At 38.8% G+C, this 19958-nt stretch overlaps 1 protein-coding gene across 2 annotated transcripts in view; it reads right to left on the reverse strand.

Moving 5' to 3' along the window:
* The window catches only part of LOC116709086 (formin-1), a 56188-nt gene that overhangs the window by 26305 nt on the left and 9925 nt on the right, over positions 1-19958 (reverse strand). Inside the window, exons 1-6 of one of the 2 annotated variants that reach the window (XM_032547384.1) lie at positions 15938-18259; positions 15717-15834; positions 14250-14311; positions 11337-12058; positions 7979-8120; positions 2576-2663 (exon numbers count right to left, since the gene is read on the reverse strand). In XM_032547384.1, the coding sequence (XP_032403275.1) occupies positions 2576-2663; positions 7979-8120; positions 11337-12058; positions 14250-14311; positions 15717-15834; positions 15938-17584 (2779 nt within the window). In that variant the 5' untranslated portion in view covers positions 17585-18259. Of the gene's footprint in view, positions 1-2575; positions 2664-7978; positions 8121-11336; positions 12059-14249; positions 14312-15716; positions 15835-15937; positions 18260-19958 lie in introns of those variants that run through there. The other variant, XM_032547385.1, reaches the window with a different exon arrangement.

Genomic DNA, 19958 nt, shown 5'->3' on the forward strand with positions numbered 1-19958 from the left:
ATCTGTTTTACTGGAATTTTTATGTGACAGACCAAACCAAAGTAGTGAACAATTGTTAAGTGCAGGGACAAACTGTATAATAATCTTCAGTAAAAAAAAAAAAGTTTTACTAATTTGTATTCATCTCCTTTTACTGATACCTCTAACTAAAATCAATATCAGCAAATATTCTTCAGAAATCCTGTGAAGGCAAGTAGTGAATATAAAAACATGTGGAAGACGGTGTTCTAATCAGAATGAGCCAAAATTGAACTTTTCAGCCTACATCCAAAATGCTATTTGTGGTGAAAACTTAATTGTGTACATCATGCCATCCTATTAATAACAGGTAATTTGGGCTGCATCATGGTGTTGGATGCCTGTCTTTAACAAGCACAGAGAAACTGGTCAGATTTGGTCAGATGGATGGAGTCAAACACAAGGCTATCCTGGAAATTAAACACGCTAAAGACTTTATAGAATTTGAACCTGTGGCAGAAGTCTCCCCCCTACATCCGAACGATGGTGCTAAACATATAGTCAGAGCTATAATAAAATGGTTTAGATCAAAGCATGTGTTAGATTGGCCTAGTCAAAGGCCAAACCTAAGTCAAATTGCCTTTTGATGTTCACAAAAACTCCTGATGCAACCTCACATTTCAGTCTCTGGAAAGCTGGTAGAGACAAACCCCAAATGACTTGCACCTCTAATTACTGTGCAAGTGCTGACTCAGGGGATGATTACAAATGCAAGTCACACTTTTTAGATTATTTGGCAATGTACGTATAAGGGTGCTTAAAGTCAACAGGCTCCAATAAACTGAGACTTAATTACTAGCAATTAAGTTTCCACCATCCAAACAAAAATGTTATTTTCTGAAAAACTCCACAACTTCAGTTTTTTTTCACTTAATATGGAGAAATTTTCCATTAAAAGATGAATAATTGATTTTGCTTCTCAACCTAAGATGCCTGCCATTCCCAAAATTTAAGCTGCCAAGGAAAGACATGCACAAAATGCAATAGTAGCAATGAATTTTTTTCCCCCTACTTCCAGCCGCACTGTCCTCATCTCTGCAGTCACACACTAAATTTAAGCTAACAAGCTAACACTTCACACTCTGGTTTGCAGCTGGTCTGCAGCAGAGAAGCTGTCAATGTGGTCCCACACACTGGATCAGAGAAAACGCTGGAGGTCCATTTCCTACATCTTATTAGAGTGGATTATTCAGTCCCTCAGCCATGCAGCCGTCAATCACACACCAAAGGGGGGCCTGCCCCAGTGTGCACAGGAGCACTCTGATCCGAGGGGAGCCGGATATCTCTCCACAGCGACAGATCAAAGCCGGCCTGCCAACGGCCTCACACCCTCTCCTTCCACTTTTCACTCCTGCGTGCGTATGTTTTTGTGTGCGTGCGGCGAGGTGCGGTGTGGGGGAGAGCCTTCCCTTGCCCTTGAACCATGGTGGCCCTTGAGGTGCCCCCCCGCACCTCTCCAAGTCATTTCAACTAGTACCTAAGACCCCCCTCCTTTCTCTTAACCACTGTGTTGCCTTTCCCTCTTACTCCCTTGTAGTTGTAATTGCATTATATGTAGCATGTCCTTTTAATTTGGCAACAAAGAGGAGGCAGGTTGCCTTTAGAAGTGCCTTTTAAGGCACTATCCTTAATTATCAAATTCAAATTGTCCATTTCACATTCACCTCCCATTAAGGCACAAAGAAGCCACCTCATGCTGGGTGGGAATGAACATTTTCTACCCAACGACACTGCAGAAGGGAAAAGTGACTGAGGGGGGAAAGGAAACAAAAATCTAAACAAGATGGTTGCAGTAGTGTATGTGCTGTTTGCCTTGTGTCTGAGGCAGTTTTATGTGGTAGCACAGTGTCTGCAAACTGTAGAAGGTGGTTTTGTACATGCTCAGATCATTAGTGGGGTGTCAGTCCCATTAGGCTTGTGGAAACCGTCACTGGCTACAATAAACAGATCTGCTGGCCGCATGCTCAGACTAGCAGGCGGCAGGAACTCTCCGCCACAGTCCCAGGACACGACTGATTCCTGGCCCATCTACAATGTCCCCAACACACACAATATGTGTTTACACCCACACACACATATCCTGCATTTTCCACAGATCAACCGAGCCTACAATCAATCTGTGCAGTTTTTTAAATGAAGTTGAGGGCAATTTGATTTTAACCAGTGCAGGAGAGCTTTCATCCCACTATAACCATCTTTCATTTAGACAAATCACAGCTTTTTTTTTCCTTCTTTTCCCACTGCGGTAACTGGAAAAATCAGCCAAGCTCCACTTAAGTCACAAATTAATCTGAAAGAAGTGTCTCAAGTTACAAATTAGCTGCTGTCAAGAGAGAGGAATTTATCCTCTACTGGAGGGTTCCCAGTATCTCATCTCCAAAAATAACTCTGTCTGCATTTCATCAGGAGTCATCCTCAGTTTATCGTTTAATAGGAAACTAAATTTGGCTTGTAACGGCTGAGTCTAAATCAAAGAGGTTCTTCCTTGAATTAAATCAGGGCTGTACTGGAAATGAGAAACAAAAAATGTCAAACATATGGAGAGAGTATTGCTCACCTTGCTGAATGTCCTTCATTTCCAGATGGAGGCTCGATATGAGGATGCCAACTGCTTGAGAACGCTTCCCATCCAGCAGCTTAATGATCTAGACAAACAGAATATTGTTAACACTGTTGCGCTCTTAATTTGGTGTGAAGCATATGTCAGGAAAGCAAACTTACAGTTCCAAACAAGTTGCTTAATTAATTTCTTCACATTCACATTGATGTTTAGTTCTGCTGTGCATTCACAAAGAAGAAACTGAGACAAAAGCTACAGTTAATCTAAAGAAAATTATGAATGTTGAATATGTGTTCACGTGTCATTAAAAAGGTATGATGGTGTTCAGAATTGTATGACCAAAACCCAAGTAAAACTAAGAAGTAAGAATATACCCAGATATCGGCCAACTATGTTAAATGCACTAACATAATTTTTAATTGTTGACCACACATTCCAGGAAAGCTGTTTTGAAAGCTATCCTAATAAAATCTTACATTACTGCTTTTAAAGAGAAACAGTTTACTTCAATCAGCACTGGCTGGCCAAAGCTTTACAGAAACTGAAACTTAGCGAAATATTTCTGATTGCTGTATCTCTACTAAGCAGCCAGCAACTTATCTGTAACAGCCCCCAATAACCAAACTTGGCAAACAGGGCTCATTTAGCACATCATAATGATACAAAAACAGAACTAATTCTATCACAGAAAACTCACATTTGTTCAAAAGAAAAAAAAATTCTCAGTCTCAAGTTTACCTAGGAACACATGTAAGGATTGATCAAAAAATATCAAGTGGCAGTGAAAGTACAAAGGGAAAAGTGGCACCATAAAAGGACAGTTTAGAAGAGAAGGCGAAGAGAAGCAGGGCTTTTATAACAAACTATAAATTCACAGGATTTTTATTTGTGCCTACAGATGGTCACAATTACTAATGACTGAATTAGCCATAAAGGCAGAGAAAGTTTTGGCAAGGTAAAGCCCTGCTCTAAAAGTTAATGTTTCAGGCTTCTTCATTAGGTATTATGGCGTTGTCGGCTACTGGGCCGTCCTGTAGGAGCTGCAGAACAGAAGCCTTAGAAGTGGGTATTGCATTACAAGGCGTTAGTGGGTGCCATGCTGCTTCCAGCTCTGTTACCTGGATCACCAGGGATCTCCCACACTGTTCAAGCTGGAACAACTGACTACTAGGCCTTCGCAAGACCTCTAATTAACCACTTTGGACAGGCAACCACTAAAATCAGATAAGAACTTCAATGAGTAAAGACAACTGATGCTGGATGTTTACTTATTGAGGAAGAGAGAGCCAGACGATGCTGATGTTGAGACAGGTAGACAGCAAGAGCTAATGGCTCCCTCCTGTGGACAAAAAAAGGACTGAAAGATGTCCTTCACCCTGGATTTTACAGAATGAAAAAGTGAGCAGCCTAAAAAAAATAAATAAGCTGATAAATGGAGACACTGAGAACTTTGAGGCAAAGCAGGTACTTTATGTTGAGGCTGTTCTTGATACAGATTCAAAGGGAAACAGATAGTTTACACTGGTTAAGAAACCAGATTGACTAACTATCCGAATATTTGATTAGAAGCATAAGTTATATTAACAACTAGATCAACATTTCCCATCAGGACCCTCCTCCCTCTGACAGCAGTGATAATCTTACGCACACTCTCTCACGTCAGAGCCTGCACTACAAATATGTTTTCAATAAACGTAAAATGATTGCTCATAAATTATAAAACGGGGTAAAGCAGCTGTTTGTTTAAGGAGCTCAACCGCATATAAACCTGATACAGCTTTGATTTATGTGTGTATAGGACAGTGTGTTTACTGACACGTAGAAAAACCCAAAAGCAAGTTCAGCTTGGATAGTTTTTCTCATCTTTATCCATCTCTCCCGAATTCCTCATCCTTAAAGAATGCACAGACATGCCTTTTGCGGCCCATCTTTCAAATAGGTGCCCGGTTTTTATTTTTCTTCCACTGAGGAAGCCATGTGCGTACAATTACACCCCAGGTCCAGTCCAGTTCGGTCCAGTCTGTTCTGGCGGGAGAGGTCTCCTCCATGTCACCCCCTGGCTTTGATATGCTAATTAACAGAGGGTGAATGGCTTCAGAGTAAACAACAGCTTTGATTTTTTTCTTCTTTTTTTAAATGGCACATATGATAAACATTAACTCACACACACGTAAGCATCGGCCGTATCCCCCTGTTTTCAACTTTTTGGCATGTGCAGTTGTTGGGAATTGGGGAAGTGGCTCATATGCATAATGCACACACACATTCCGATCCCCAACCACTCATCGCCTCTCGCTGTTTCAGAGCCCCAGGCTGCGGAGTTTGCATGATCTGGCAACACTTTCTGATCAACTGCATAATAGTTTGTGAGGAACTGCTGTCATGACGCACACAAACCCAAATACCTGCACTAAAACATTTGCAGGTTAATGCATATTCAAAAAACAATGCAGGAAAACTGGCATAAAGGTGATCCGAAGCTCCTTTTGGACTCACAAACACAGAATTACTGGCGGCATTAAACATTTAAGTGCGTGCAGACGCAGACAAGAGGCAGGTAGTCTGTGTGTGAGTTGACTGGTATTGGTAGTCATTCAGGGGGATGTGGTTCACTGTCTGGTCAGATTCTGCAGAGTGAAAACTCTACCATCCACAGTACTGCTGCTGAAAGATGGATTAACCATTTGAGACACAGTCCAAGAAAAGGACTGTTACAGTTTGGAATTTTTTTTTTAAAGTTTTATTGGCAACATTCAATGGAATAAAAAGGTTATAGCAGCAATATTACCTCTTAAAGTGTTTGTCTGTTATTGAATCAGCAAACGTTGATGAATTAAATTGTAAATGGTAAAATGTTATTTAAGTTATTTACCATTTCAATAACTTAAATAACAAATTTTAACTGTTACAATATTTGGAGGTGATTTGATATGAGTTTGTGATCAACTAGTTTCTAAATGAAACCTTTACAAAAATATATAATGCACTCCCTGCTATTATTAGCATCTCTGGTGAAGTTTCAATAAATAGATTTTTTTATTGGTTTAGTATAATCTCACACATCAGGACTTTCTCACTTACAGTATATAGGAAGTTTCTTGTCTTTTCCATTTTGAAAAATGGCTAAAGGAAATGGGCCTGTCTTTAATACCATTTTTATTAAGAAAAATTGGATTTTACGAGTTACTTAGACATTTCCAGACACAGATTAACTTAAAAAGTTAAGTATTAAAATATAGAAGGTATTGCCAGCATTGTCAGATATAAAAATTATTGATTTAATAAAAAATGTTGTTCCCCTCCTGAATACAAAGGTTGAATTTTTACCTTGTTTTACACAAACTGTTCTTTCTGACACAGTGTGAAGTTGCTTCTGCTGCTAAATTATATTTTCAGTACTTGGTCAAAGCAGAAAGTCTTGGGAGAAAAGTAAGTAATAGCTCTTATGTCTTATTAAGGAAAAGCTTTTAAAGAGATGTCAAGATAAATTAAAATAAAATAAATTAAAGAAATTAAAATGTACATTGAAAGGTGAGATTGAAACACTGGAGATCAGATATCTATCATAAAACTCTGAACAGAGCATGTTTTTCTTTTTGTTGTGCTCTGGTTTATTTCACAACATGCTAGCTGTTTTGAAACAGCTCTGTAGAAAAATTAATCTATTGAATATTAAAGCAATTTCATAGATTTGTTTGATCTCTAGGGATAATAAATAAGGATGATATAATTTGCATAGAAAGATGTCAAAATAATAAATAAATTTATAAATAATAATATTCCCAGTACAAGAAATATGTGCAACCAAAAGACTCTGCCATTCTGTAAAGTCTAGTTTTTGTGCATCTTTCCATAAATCATAGACTTTGATTTTTTTTTTTTTTTTTTGCCTAATTACCTGTAGTGTTTACCTCTGTTATAGTCACTCTCAGCTCAGAAGCAGCTAGATTTTAGTCTCACTGTCGTCGACTCCCCCTCGATCCCTCAATGTTCAAAAGCTGAACGTTTTGGAAGCTGTCATCATCATCAGTATAAACTTGCAGGGTATCAAAGATCAAGTAAGAAGTCTCTATTACTATGACGAGCTTTCCAATAAGCTGAACTTCCAACTACGGCTTCATGGGTTCTGTTTTCATCATTAATCCTAGACTTGGACTACAATCACAGACACAGAGATTACTTTTAAAATCTAAAATGTAAAACAGGTTTCCGAAATAAAATGTTTAAACACGGATAACCTGGCCAGTGTGCCAAAGTTCTTTTCAACAATAAACACAGCTGGGGTTTATTTTTGAACTATATAAATTGGTATCAACAGTTTCCATAAAAGTGGTTATAACTCCACCAAGCTGACGTAAGCCAGGAGAGGAGACAGTTGTCTGAGTTGGATCAAATGTGGACAGTTTGAGTGACCAGACTGGATGGAGAGACACACACAAACACACACATTAGCTGGAGCAAAGTGGAGCCTTCACAAATTGATCAGAATAGAGGATGTGTATGGATTTAGAGGGCCAGTCTGGGTCAGCAACTGATTTTTAACTGCTTGGACGCCAACAGAGAGGACCATAGGGCAGAAAGGACGCTGACACAGAGCTGGCTCTAGGAGTAGTGCAGAGTTGCATCATTGGACAAGACACCAAGATCAAGGATCGATCCAGCAAACATACATCTCTCTTGGTTTTTCTTGACTTACTATGCTTTCGCTTAAGGTTACACAAGAGGAATTAGAATAAGAAAACCTGTCTCTACTACTGTCATGTGCATCATGATCAGCTGGTCCAAAGCAAAACTAAGCAACTACAGGAGGCAGTTTGCAGGCAAAAACTGCCTCCAAACTAATGAACTGCTGCTTTGCAAAAAACATTCTTAAACCTTTCCACATTCATTCATATAACGCAATATTTCATGCGATTTTATGTGAACAATCAAAACAAAGAATAGGTGTGAATAGGAAAAAGGAAACAGCTTCATGGTTTTCAAATGTTTTTACAATTAAAAATCTGAAAATCTTAGCATGCAATTGTGATCAGCCTATTTTATTCTAAAATATCTAAAACCCCAATGCAACTAGTCAACTTCAGAGGTCACCTAATGTATTGTAGAGTCAAACTGCAAAACATGGCCTATCATCTAAACAAACTGAGGTTATTTTTCAATAATATTAACTGCAATGTCAGAATGGCCCAGTCAAAGTCAGCCTATATCTAACTGAGAATCTGTGGCAATAATTTGCTCGCTATGATCTTAAGCATGAATGTCAGTTTCGAGATGAACAAAGGAGGCTAATGGCTGAAACGAGAAAAAATATGACAAAATACTTTTGAAAGTCACTAAGCGTTAGAAGGCTTAATAACAACAGATGAAAACAGAGCACAGGAGTTGTGGAACAGAACATACCTTCTTGGCTTTGGTTTTCTTTTCATAGGTGTCTGACAAGGGCTTCTTCTTCTGCTTGACTGTGGTCTTGGAGAAAAGATCCTCAAACTCGTTAGTGTTGACGATGTCAGGCTCTTTCAGAGAATCCCACAGTGTGTTGTTGCTATTTTTTAAAACAAATAAGACATCAAAAGTTAAGTTACAAGGTGCAAAACATTTAAACACAGCAGCTGTGACAGCAGGCAGGAGGGCAAAAAGGTTACTTGAGTTTAACAAAATTGTGGAAACTCATTTAATGTTTATTTGACCTGTTTTCCATTTTCCATTTCGCAGGCCGACAAAAACTTGGCAGGAGTTTCTGCAATCTCCACTTTCAAAAGAGATGTTTATGAGCTAGGTGATAAAAATAACAAACGTTTCAGGCACACTTGTTTCTGTATTATGGGATCGTTTCCCACAAGGACAAAAAAAATTGGGAGAAAAACTTTCTGTTTTTGGAAGTTGCTGAGTTACAAGGGAAGGAAAGAAACAAACAGACAGAAACAAAAGGTGGTTAAAGTCAAGATGATGTTCAGTGTGTTGTTCTTGCAAACATATCTTTGCTCGCATCTGGCTTTGCTTTTCTCCACAAAGTCAGACATCAACAGCCCAATCAACAGCTTTGAAATTAAATGAGCCTAATCTAAACAAAGTGCTTGGAATGTTGATGCTCATAATTTTCTACTATCTTCTCACACATTGCTGTTCCTCGTAAAGGTCATTGTGGCTCATCTGTCAAGTCATATTTAGAGAGTGAAAGTAAATCTGGAAACAAGGCATTAACACGAGGGTTATCAGAGTTTAAACTGCAAAAAAAAAAAAAAAATAAGTGTCTGTTGGTTTCTTGGAGTAAAAAGAAAAATCTTACGAAAGGGTTTCTGTTCAGAACATGATGCTACTGTGTTGGTTTTGTTCTCCATTCTGAACTTGCATAAACAAAGGAACTATTAACTCTGAAGCAGAGTAGACGAATAAAGAAAACTGCATCCAAGACCCAAACAAGACCTTCATGCATTATAATTTGTAAATACATTTAACACAGTGGCTCTTAAGAGTACTCACTCCGGTTAAAATTCCAGGTTTTAGAGCCATTACATTTTGTATTTTGTGACCAATGTCCTAGATAATGTAACTACAAGCTTATTAAGGGAAAGATAAACAAAAAAAATAAAATAAACAGCAAGTGGTGGCAAAGTGAGCAGAATCCGTGTTTCACCAACTGATATACTGGTGAAACACTGTAAGTTTTAATTTCAGCATTCAACATTCTAGTAGAGTCAAGTAAGTTCAAGTTTGCTTCCTTCAAAATATAGCGCATTCTTCCACAAGGTTATGGGAAGTTTTACACAAGCCTGGAAGTTTTCTTTGGAAGAAACACTTCTGTCTTGGAACTCTATTCCTTAGTACAAACAAATTGAGAATTTAGGAGATGTAGAACACTACCAGTCCTTCTTGGAAAGTCCTACAGCTCCTGCAAAGTTTCTGTCGGCCACTTGGCAGCCACCTTGAACAGTTTCTCCCTTGTGTTTTAAACCATTTTGGAAAATGGTCTTTTCTGTAATTATTGATGAACTGTGCCATCGTATGTATAATAATACAATATAGTATGCAATGTTCCTTGCATTTTTTAAATTTAAAAGTTATTTTACTTCAACTGTGAAGCTTGTTACTGATTGCAAGAAATCAGATCTAAAATAAAAATCAAGATAAAAAGGTACAGTTAAAAAAAACCAATAAAGTTCAATAGTATGTCAAAAAAATCTTTGTACATTTTCCAATTACCAATGGCCTTATTCTTACAGCAATGCAGTCTTCCTTACAATAGCTGAGCAGCTTTTGCAACTTTCCAAACATATTTTTAAGGATCCATCTCTATCAATGAGCTCCAAAGTTGGAAATGGTTTTATGGCAAAGACATCCAAGTGAGCAAAGATGATTTAAATACTAAAATCTGACTATTTCAGATTCATTAGCCTTATTGTATTTAATGGGAGGTGTAAACTCAAGAAGAATCAATGCTTAAAGTGAATCAAAGGGTATTCCTACCAATTAGGGTGAGCACCCTTACGAAAGCAGGTTGCTGCAGTTTTTTTCCCTCATGGGTAAATTTTCTTCTTTCTCAGCTGAATTGCACAAAATGTGTGTCAATTTAAAACCAAAACAAAGCTTTGCTTATGTTTCTTACAAGAAAAGTCTGTCCTTGACATTGCTTCTTCCTTATACCAAAGACCCTCACACCATTAACTGACCTAATCCAGCTGTAGTTAAACACCTGACCCATTTAATGCTCCTTAACTTGTCTTTTTACAGTTTGATTTATAGCCCACATGAATCTGTTGTTGGGCAACAAGCAGCCCTCTGACACAGCTGAGGACCTGCGAGAGAACCACAGTTCAGCTTTCCCCCACTAATCCAACCGTGGAAATACAAGGCCATAAATCTTGAAGACTAGAACACTCAGGCAACAATCACAGACCATTTGCAGTGACTGCAAATGGTCTGAATGACTCAATTAACTGTTACTGAGTATCTCAACAGAACCCTTAAATGCAGGAGCGTGGAGGAACAACTATATCTCTGAATGCTTAGGACCTTTTTATGTAACCCATTAAAACTGACCAGAATATCTGAACCACTCTGCGCAGGACAAAGCTGATATCTGCAATCAAATCTGGTGTTGCCTACAGTGTCTTGCAAAGTCATTAATACATCTGAAGCATTTTCTCCAACTTAATGTTGCACATCATTTTGAGGTAGACCAAGCTACAAATCAATTGAGGTTTATATGAATTTGTTTTCAGAACCCCCTGTTCAAGACTCTGTAAAACCACCTTGCATGACTCAACCAGCTTTGAAGAGCTTACGATTGGCCAGAGAGCATCCATGAACGTCAACTTTCAGGTCTTGCCACAGGTACTCATTTGGATTTAGGTTTGAACCATGCTAAAACATGAATGTTCTGCGATTTTAAACATTCCTTTGTAGCTCTAGCATCCTGATGGATGGTGGACCTCTGGCCTAAAGTCTGCTGGAATTTGTTTACCAATTATATAACTTTAGAAAGATTTTTTATTTAAAGGTATTTGAGTAAAAAGGACTGCATACATATGCAGCCCATTTTCCTTCCACTTCACAGCTAAGCACTATTTGTCTTTGGTCAGTCATACAAAGTCATCACATACACCGAGGTTGTAATTTGACCAAATGTGGGAAAAGTTCAAGGATTAAATGAGTGCTACAGGACAGTGTGCAACATGGTGTGTTTATGCTGCTTCTTTTGTTTTGCTTTTGAATACATTTGTAAAAAAAAAAAAAAGAATACGTCAGTAAATTTACATACGTGTTTTCCTGTATTTGAATCCTGGTCCAATACAGAGGTTTCATGGGGCAGGCAGGCTCAATGGCAGGTTTCCTCGGGGCAGCCTCAACTTTCAGGCTAAACCCCCCCAATGAGGGAGGAGGTGGAGGTCCGCAGCCTGGAGGAGGTGGAGGGGGAGGTGGACCACCTCCAGGTATGCCAGGAGGAGGAGGGGGAGGAGGAGGGGGAGGTGGACCACCCCCTGGAGGAGGAGGTGGTGGAGGCGGTGGAGGTGGCCCTCCAGTGTGGCCTGCGAAGGGGAGAGGAGGTGGTGGTGGTATTGGCAAGCCTGGAAGAGGCGGTGGAGGAGGGGGAGGTGGTGGTCCTGAAAGGTTCTGTGGCAGAGCTGGAGGGGGAGGAGGAGGTCCAGAAGGTTCAGGTCCTGCTTCAGCTTTGACATTTAGTCCGACTGAGTCCAAGTTGAGTTTTTTACGCAGCTGCTGGTTGGGGCTTTGAGTGGGCCCTCCTTCATCCCCCTCTGGGCTCTTAATGAAGGTCTCCCTGTCAGTCTGGATCCCCACAGTGCGACTGGTCTTAGGGGTCAACTCTTCTGAGTTGGGTACAGCCACATCGCAGACAGGACTATAATCCTGGCCTGCACTGTGCATCTTTTCCTTCCGTAGCTTAGCAAGGGCTCCCTCCAGCTGTGATATTGAGACAGCATGCTCACCTCGAAGTTGGAAGATTTTAAGCTCAAAGTCAGCCTGTAAAAGCAGAAAGCCAGGCATAAAACAATTACAGAGTGGTCCAAACTGCAGTTATCATGTACTAAAACTGTATCAAGGAGCAGACAGTGTTTTTATTGGACAGAACTCAGACTACAGTGTATAATTACTCCAAAAAGAGCCCTCAAAAAGATTAATCTTTGACTGAACAATAACAATGATGTAATTATAAACTTTCCCCAGCTAAATGTTTTTCTGTTCTTACAATAACTTCTGAGTCAAGAGAAATCTAGCAACTCCAGTTTTTCATTTTGCATGTCAAACAATGAAAGCCATACCAGCTACACCACAGCAATGATTTCAAAGAAAAAAGGTTTGGTAATAAATTTCAACATGTTCTTTATTAACTCTTGTCACCTTAGAATTAAGTGTGTTCACACCCTCTGTTGTGAGTTCACTGGAGAACACACCTTTCTACAAAAGCTTTAACTCTAAGAAAAAAAAAACTTGCCAATAAAATAAAGCCTTCCAGCAAACTGACGAATAAACCAAATGTTAGGTCTGACTTTTTGGGGCAGTGTCCCTTAAAGCAATTTATTAATGAAACTAATTTAAAAAGATGGCAGAACCTCATTTAAGTTGGCAAAATGGGAACACAGTGTTCAGGTGTTTCCATTTTATAGCCCTAAACACTTGTCTAATTATTTCTAACATTTTTAAGGGGATTTAGAGAAAACTGTGTAACCAGAAAGAAAAGAGAACTCCATAAAAGATCAATGACTCCCTGGTAATAAATGACACATCTTTATACATAAAATGGCCCAGGTTTTAATAAAGGTTTTACCTGTTTTTTTGTTGTTTGTTTTAACTGTAACTTTATTTTCAATCAATATACAAAAACAAAAACATACATAAAAAAATAAAGGCAACAATAATTTTACTTTATTTGACTCATTAATTTAACAGGATAATCCCACTGGAATTTACCATCGCTTTTTGCAAGGAGTGCCTGGACCAAGACTGCCAGCAATAAAGTTTCTCCAAAACAGACATGCATCTGAATTTAGTCTTAAATTTAAAATATCTTGATGGGTCAATTATTGATTATTTGGTCACTCATTTAAAAGTCTTTGAGGACACTTGGAGAAAACTTAATTTCCAAGCCACCCTAAACATATTTTTTATGGACTGAACGTATTAACATTTTATGCTCCCTTAGCGCCATCTTGTGGTCAAAGTGGTAAGCTGCAAAAAATCTGCAGCAAACTAACTCTCCTGTTCATAATAAAATTGGTGTTTAGTTATGTGTTGTATATGTAGTGTTGTATTAGGTAATAAAAAAAGAATATTGTAAATATAATATTTCTATATTAGTCTTATATAAATGAAAATTACACAAAACCAATATGAACCATTATGAACTGTTGCTAACTCTTTTTAGATGAAAGCAGATTTTACTTGGAATTCAGGATGCCAAAATGGAGAGGCAAAAGTGGTTTTCTGGCCAGTGAGAAGTTTCTGCAGTCAGTGAATTTGCAATGCCATGTCATCTGCCAGTGATTACCTAATGTGTGTTTTCTGTTTTTAAGGTTTTATTGGGTCTAGTGGCTTTTATTTGAGAGTGGTCAGGCAGAAAAGTGAGTAATGAGAGAGGGGGAGACATGTGGCAAAGTCATCAGGCCGGTACTCGAACCTGTGACAGCTGCCTTGAGGACTAAGGCTCCATACATAGGTTATGCTTTACCCTTGTGCCACCACAGCACCCCCTACTGTGTGTTTTCAAGTCCACAGTCAATGCAGCCATCTATCAGAAAATCCTGCAGCACTTCCTGCTTCCATCTGCTGACAACCTTCATGGACTTTGCATCTTCTCACACTGCCAAGTCTAACAGTGCTAGGTTAAATGTCCATGGTACTACTGTACTTGATTGGTGAACAAACTCACCTGACCTAAATACAATGAAAGGACTAACACTAGACCCAACAGCAGACGAGCAGAAGATTGCTGTCAAAGCGACTTGGTCTTCCCAACACCTTAACACCGCAACAGTGATGTGGTAAGTTATGTAAAGAAACACAACTAAGTATTGACTGCACATACTGTGCAGTACATACTGTACATTTCTGTTGTAATCTATACTCATCAAAATAAACAGAAATACCTGACACAACTGTATCACTGTGCGTAATGTATATTTATAAATCTTTATCAGTAATTATGTCAACTTACATGCATCCTCTCCAGATCCTCCTTGCACTCTCTTTTCAGCTGCAAGAGAGCAGCCTGGTGCTCTAAAATCAGACAAGGACAAAAAAAAATCTAATAAAACCCACAAGCACACTCTGGTGGCCACATCTATGCAAAGAGAGAATGTCTGTTTGATGTTTCTAATCATGACTACTAACAATATATTTTCCTTTTGGTTTCATTACAGTAGTTGTGTTTACAAATTGTATGGTAATGTATTGAGCCACCACACCACAGGGATGACATTCAATAAAGGCAAAAGAGACAACAGATGGGTAGATCACTGTCAGAATAGAGATTTAAACAATTCAACCAACCAGGGCACTTTACAGCTGGTTGGTTGTATTCATGTATTCGTGTTTTGCTTCATAAATACATGAAGCAAAACATTTATGGTGTCTCAGAAAATCTGAGTTCTCATCTGGAAATTAAAAGAAGGACTTTCCAACATTCCCAGAAGTCATAATTAGACCGTGGGAAGTTAGATTCAAATAGTGCTGCAGAATACCTTTTTGTGAACATCTTCCTTTTAAGTTTGAATGGATAGAATGGAAAGAAATACGTCATGTATCAAATATATACATGCAATCTAAAAATCCCGATTTGTAACAACTTACAATGAAGTTCATCCTCTTCATGTATATATCTTCTATGAAGCAACGTATGACAATGGGTCAATGATCATATCTATATATTAGTATTTATCTGCACAATAACATGGTGTATAAAAGTTGCAGTTATCAGGCAAATAAATTATGATTTTAATAAATAACCAAGTGCTATTTTTTATCTATATGGAGCAATCTCGATTTAAAACGTTCTTATATATACAATCTGGAAAACTACACTACATCACATTATTTCTATTCTTCTGAAATATCAGCACCACAGAGAGCACCACGCAGCAATTGGGCCACTGTGGTCTGTTTCAAATCAACTAATGCTCATAGCCTAATAGCAAACTTTTTACTGTGTAATTGAATCTGTGTGCTTTGAACCTATTTGGCCAAAGAAACTGATTCCACCACCACTCAAATAGGCTCCATTGTTCTATCCTGTAGCAGCAACCACAGAAATGGCACTGTTAAAGCAAAAACAACCTCAGTGTGATCTTTAATGGATTTTTAATGATGTTTTGAGCCTCCAAATGATTCTTTATAAGCTTTCTATGACTTGCCAAAGACATTTAAAGTGCTCAAGGATTAGACAACGATGGCTAAATTTTCACTTAAAGTGTTTTGCTCTTAGGAACCAATCGGTTCTAATTACCCAGGCATGAGACTGCTTCAAATGTTTTAACTGTAGCTCTACTGGATGTTATCCCTAAAACCAATCAGTATGAGGTGTGTCCATGTTAGAGCTTAAATGTCATGGTCCACTGTCAGCATTCTTAATCTTAAAAGCAAACAAAAGCAGTGTTGCCTAACTCTACAAGCCTTAAGGTCTTACCTGCCTCTGTGTACTTCAGCCCAACCTTCTCCTCCTCATCTTTAGGTTTGGGCGGAGGCCACACAGCTTGCAGACGACCTGGAGTCCGGTCCTCGCTGTCTGTGGGAGAGACCTCTGTCTGTATATAAAAAAATACAAGCAGGCCCTGATAAAGCTGTTCTGAAGAGCAAGGCAGAAAAAAAAATTGATAAAAAGTAAAGTTAAATACAGTGAGGACATACGGTAGTCTCTGTAGAAATTGTAATGTCTTTTCCAGGACATTTGGAAGTTCTCTCAAAAATCAACCGCAGATTTTCCTTATCCTTATTTTTTAATTTTCTTTTCACTGCACCAAGATCGATATCTTCAACTTTTTCTTTTTTGACAGTTTTAGGACCAAAGACATTTTTGAAAGTTTCATAAGCCAGGTCTGAGGTTTTCTTTTTCTCTAGTGGCGACTTTAAAGTTTCTACTCCGGTTCTGTTGTTTGCCTCCCCAGCAACCTCATCTTCGTCTCCAGTTTCCAAATGTTTTTTGCCCTCCAAATCCCCCTCCTTTCCATCATTAGACTTTTTGCTGTCATCATGACTGTCTAATTTGAGTCGCTGAGAAAGCTGTCCCAATGTGGTGCTTTTAGACGTTGCCAGTGATTTGGGCTCAGTGGGCTTTTTCACACCAGACGACATCTTCTGTTCAGGGAAAAGCTTGGCTTTGTTTACAGTCTTCTTGAGGCTGAGCAAGGCCAGATCAGCATCCTTCTCCCTTTGCTTGATCTCTGACACCACCTCCCTGTCATCCCCCACTGCTCCTTTCTTTAGTACCCGCAAACCACTGAACAGAGCTGGCATCTGGAAGGAAGGCGGTGAGGACAGTGCTGTACCCTTGGATTGGGTGGCAGCAGATGAAACTGGTGAGGCAGTGCTTGTTTGCGGCATCTTTGAATCCAGTGTCTGATGTGGAGATGAGCTGACAGATGGCTGGCTTTTACCAGCAGAGTCTGATGGTATTTTAGGCTCTGAAAGAGTCAGGCCAAAAGTCTCTTGTTGCTCCTCTGGTTTGGATGATGACTGGATTACTTTTTCAGGAATCTGATTAGGTTGGGGCTCCTCAGCTTCTTTTATGTTTTCTGTAAGTTTTTTTGGAGAGACCCTATCCTTTTCATGAGTGGATACTTCTAATATTTTATTGCCAGAAATTACAGGAACAGGCTGAGAACAATCTATGCTGTCATACTCTTCATCAACTGATGCTGCTGCTGAATCCAATTTAGGACTATCCTCAGTAGATTCTCCAATAACGGACACTGCAGTATGGCTATTCTTAGTACTACCTCCGTCTTCCTGCTTGGACACTGATGATACCTTTGCTGGGCTAGATTTACCTCTGCGACCAAACTTACTAGAATATAAAATAGCCTCTATGGTTGATCTTTCTCTAAAACCATGTGTTCTTAAAACAGGTATTTGTTGCTCATCTTCCTTCCCCTGTCCCTTCACAACATTTTTGCCTTCAGATAAGGGAGCTTTCTCAGAAAAACCTATACCGCTTTTTGGCTTCTCATCATCCTCATTTTCTGTGTCGCTATGTGTTTCCACCCTTGTGACTTGAACGAGTTCAGACTCATTTGAGTCTTTTTGGGGTCCTTTCACTTGTTCACAAGTAGTTTTTATGGATGATTTAGCGTCTTGAAGAGCTCCTTCACTATTACTTTGACAGTCTTCTACTACTTCAGCTCCACTATCTGGCAGCTCTTTGAAAGATGTCAAAACAGGCATAGGAGAATCCAAAGTAGCAGTATGATCCCGTATAAATAAATTGTTAAAAACATTCAAAATGGAACTAGTAGGCTGCTTCCCTTCTTCATCCAAGCTACTATGTTTACTCTCCATTTGTACTTTCTATAAGTTGTAGTCCCAGTGTCTCTTAAAAATATTTATCCTTCCACCTGTATTTATTCAAGCTGCCACACTTTCACTTCTAATGGTTTCAGGAAACAAACGGCCTTTGTATGGATAGACCTCTAACACTTCTCTAATCTTGTCCTGGAAGAAGGTTTAATGACACCTTTACAGGTCAGTATAGCTGCTTTTCGCACACGTGAAGGCAACTCCTTGCTGTACGTTGTCAGCAGTACAGTTAACTTTCCTCCAGCAGCAGATTTCCATGACACATCCAGTGAAGTCAAGCAGTTCAACGGCTGGAAACCTTTCTCGCTGTAATATACCCGGTATGGTTGGAGAACAGAGTCCACCTGTCTTGAAACAGAAGCATTCCCCACTCTTAGGAAGCGATATATTCCATAAAGTTGAAAGATGTACTTCCCTGTGTGGCAGTGTGGAGTCCCGGTGCTCCTATTTTGAGTCTGTCTCAGTTTACAGTCAAAGTTTTTGTGCCACTGTGTGAGAAAAATTCTCACGTTGGGAACAAAAAGGAATTTTACTGGTCTATCCAGTCTGGGAACACCTCTTTTTAAACCCCTCCCTTCCTGGGAGGGATTCTGCATACTCATGCACAACAGGTGTCTTATTACCTCTACTTCCTTGAGGCAAACAGAGCAGGCGCAGAAGCACGTATCAGCCTGCAGTCAGGTAGAGAGGTGTAGATTTCTGTAAAGTAGCACTACACTTTAAAGTGGGGAGCTTGTACAACACTTGGCTTAAGATGAGGTGATTAGGCAGCAGCCTGCTGGCCACAGCCAGCTCAAGCTAATATGCTAAAATGTGATCATAAGCCTCAAGTGCTGAACACAGATGAGAAAAAAAAAAACGTTTTCTCACCTACCTTCATGTTTAGAATGAACCTGCTCTCCATACTGACAACATTCAGAAGATGAATACAATTTTAACTGTGAGGAAATTGCTTTTAAGAACCTTTAAAAAACTGATAAGCTAGCACTAACTGCAGTAAACATGCTAACTGAAATATAATTAAGTCAAAAAAAAGTAGAAAAAATGTGAATGTAGTGATGTTTTTAAATAATTTCCTTAGCTTATGCTTATTTTAAATCACTACTTTCATTATGACAGGATTGTTTAATTGAATATGTCACAAGGTGCTAAAAGTTTTAAATGTCACGAGGTGCTAAAAGCTTTGGTTGCCTTTAGCAACCAAAGCTCACTCTTCCTGAAAGCAACTGCCTGACTTAGCACATTCTAAGTGAGCTACATAATGGAACTCCATGCTTTAAGTTAAGCTTTGGGAAGGTTTTATGTTTTAAAAAATGAGACAAAAATTAACATATCACCAATGAACAATGATATCCCAGCAAAAACAGCTTTACAGTATAGTGAAAAAACCCCACAAATACTGCAGATTGTTTAAGCACTAAATTCCCCTGGAGGATATATTAGAAACAGAAACTTTAATCTTACACAAATATAGCACGAGTAAAGGGGAGAAGAAGTTTTCAAATTATATAATTAATTAGGAGGAAAAAAGCTACTAGGCATTTAGTGGAAAAAGTAAATGCCCCCTAAACCGGTGGTGCCACTCGACTGCCACCAACTGTTTGTGGTTGCTGGCTACCCTAACCTTCACACCACTGTGAAGTAATAATTATTCTTTTTTTGTAAGATTGTCTTATTTATGACATACTGGTAGGTTTTGGAGGCCTGAACAGCATTTTAATCAAATTAAAGAGGCAGTATTACATGTTTTTCAGCCACATAGTGCCATTTTATAGCCCAATCAAGTAACTACGTTACCCTCAGCTGTTTTAAAAACGCTGTATATATCAAACATGACTTTAAAGAAATTTGGCTTTGCAATTTAACATTTTGAAATTGGGCCTCTGTGTCTTTAAGAAACTCCAGTTCTTTCCAGCACTGCGCCTTCAGCACCAAGATTAAAGGGGCAGTATTATGTAAAAATTTACTTTTTTGAGTTTTACATCATGTTATAATGTAAAACATGATGATTCCCTCATCAAAAAATAGCTTCACTTTTGTGTTGTCAGACCACAGAGTATTTGCTATATCTGTAGTCCTTCAGATTTTTTCCAGGTTTCTTGGTGACCTCCTGGATAATCATAGATAGTCTTAATAAATTGAATAATTTAGAAAGGCATTTTATGTTTACTCAAGTTATGTTTAGATCCATTTCTAATTGGACAAATGGTTTTCTGTACCTCTTGCAAGATAAACAAACTGATATGAGACTCAAGAGGTCAAAAGTAATACTATTCATTTAAAAGCTTCAGACAGGTGTTGTCATCTCCTCCCTCCTCTTGAGCATCCTTCTGTTGAAATACAGGAGGATATTTTA

Source organism: Xiphophorus hellerii, chromosome 19 (assembly GCF_003331165.1).
Source record: "Xiphophorus hellerii strain 12219 chromosome 19, Xiphophorus_hellerii-4.1, whole genome shotgun sequence".
Taxonomy (NCBI): Eukaryota; Metazoa; Chordata; class Actinopteri; order Cyprinodontiformes; family Poeciliidae; genus Xiphophorus; species Xiphophorus hellerii.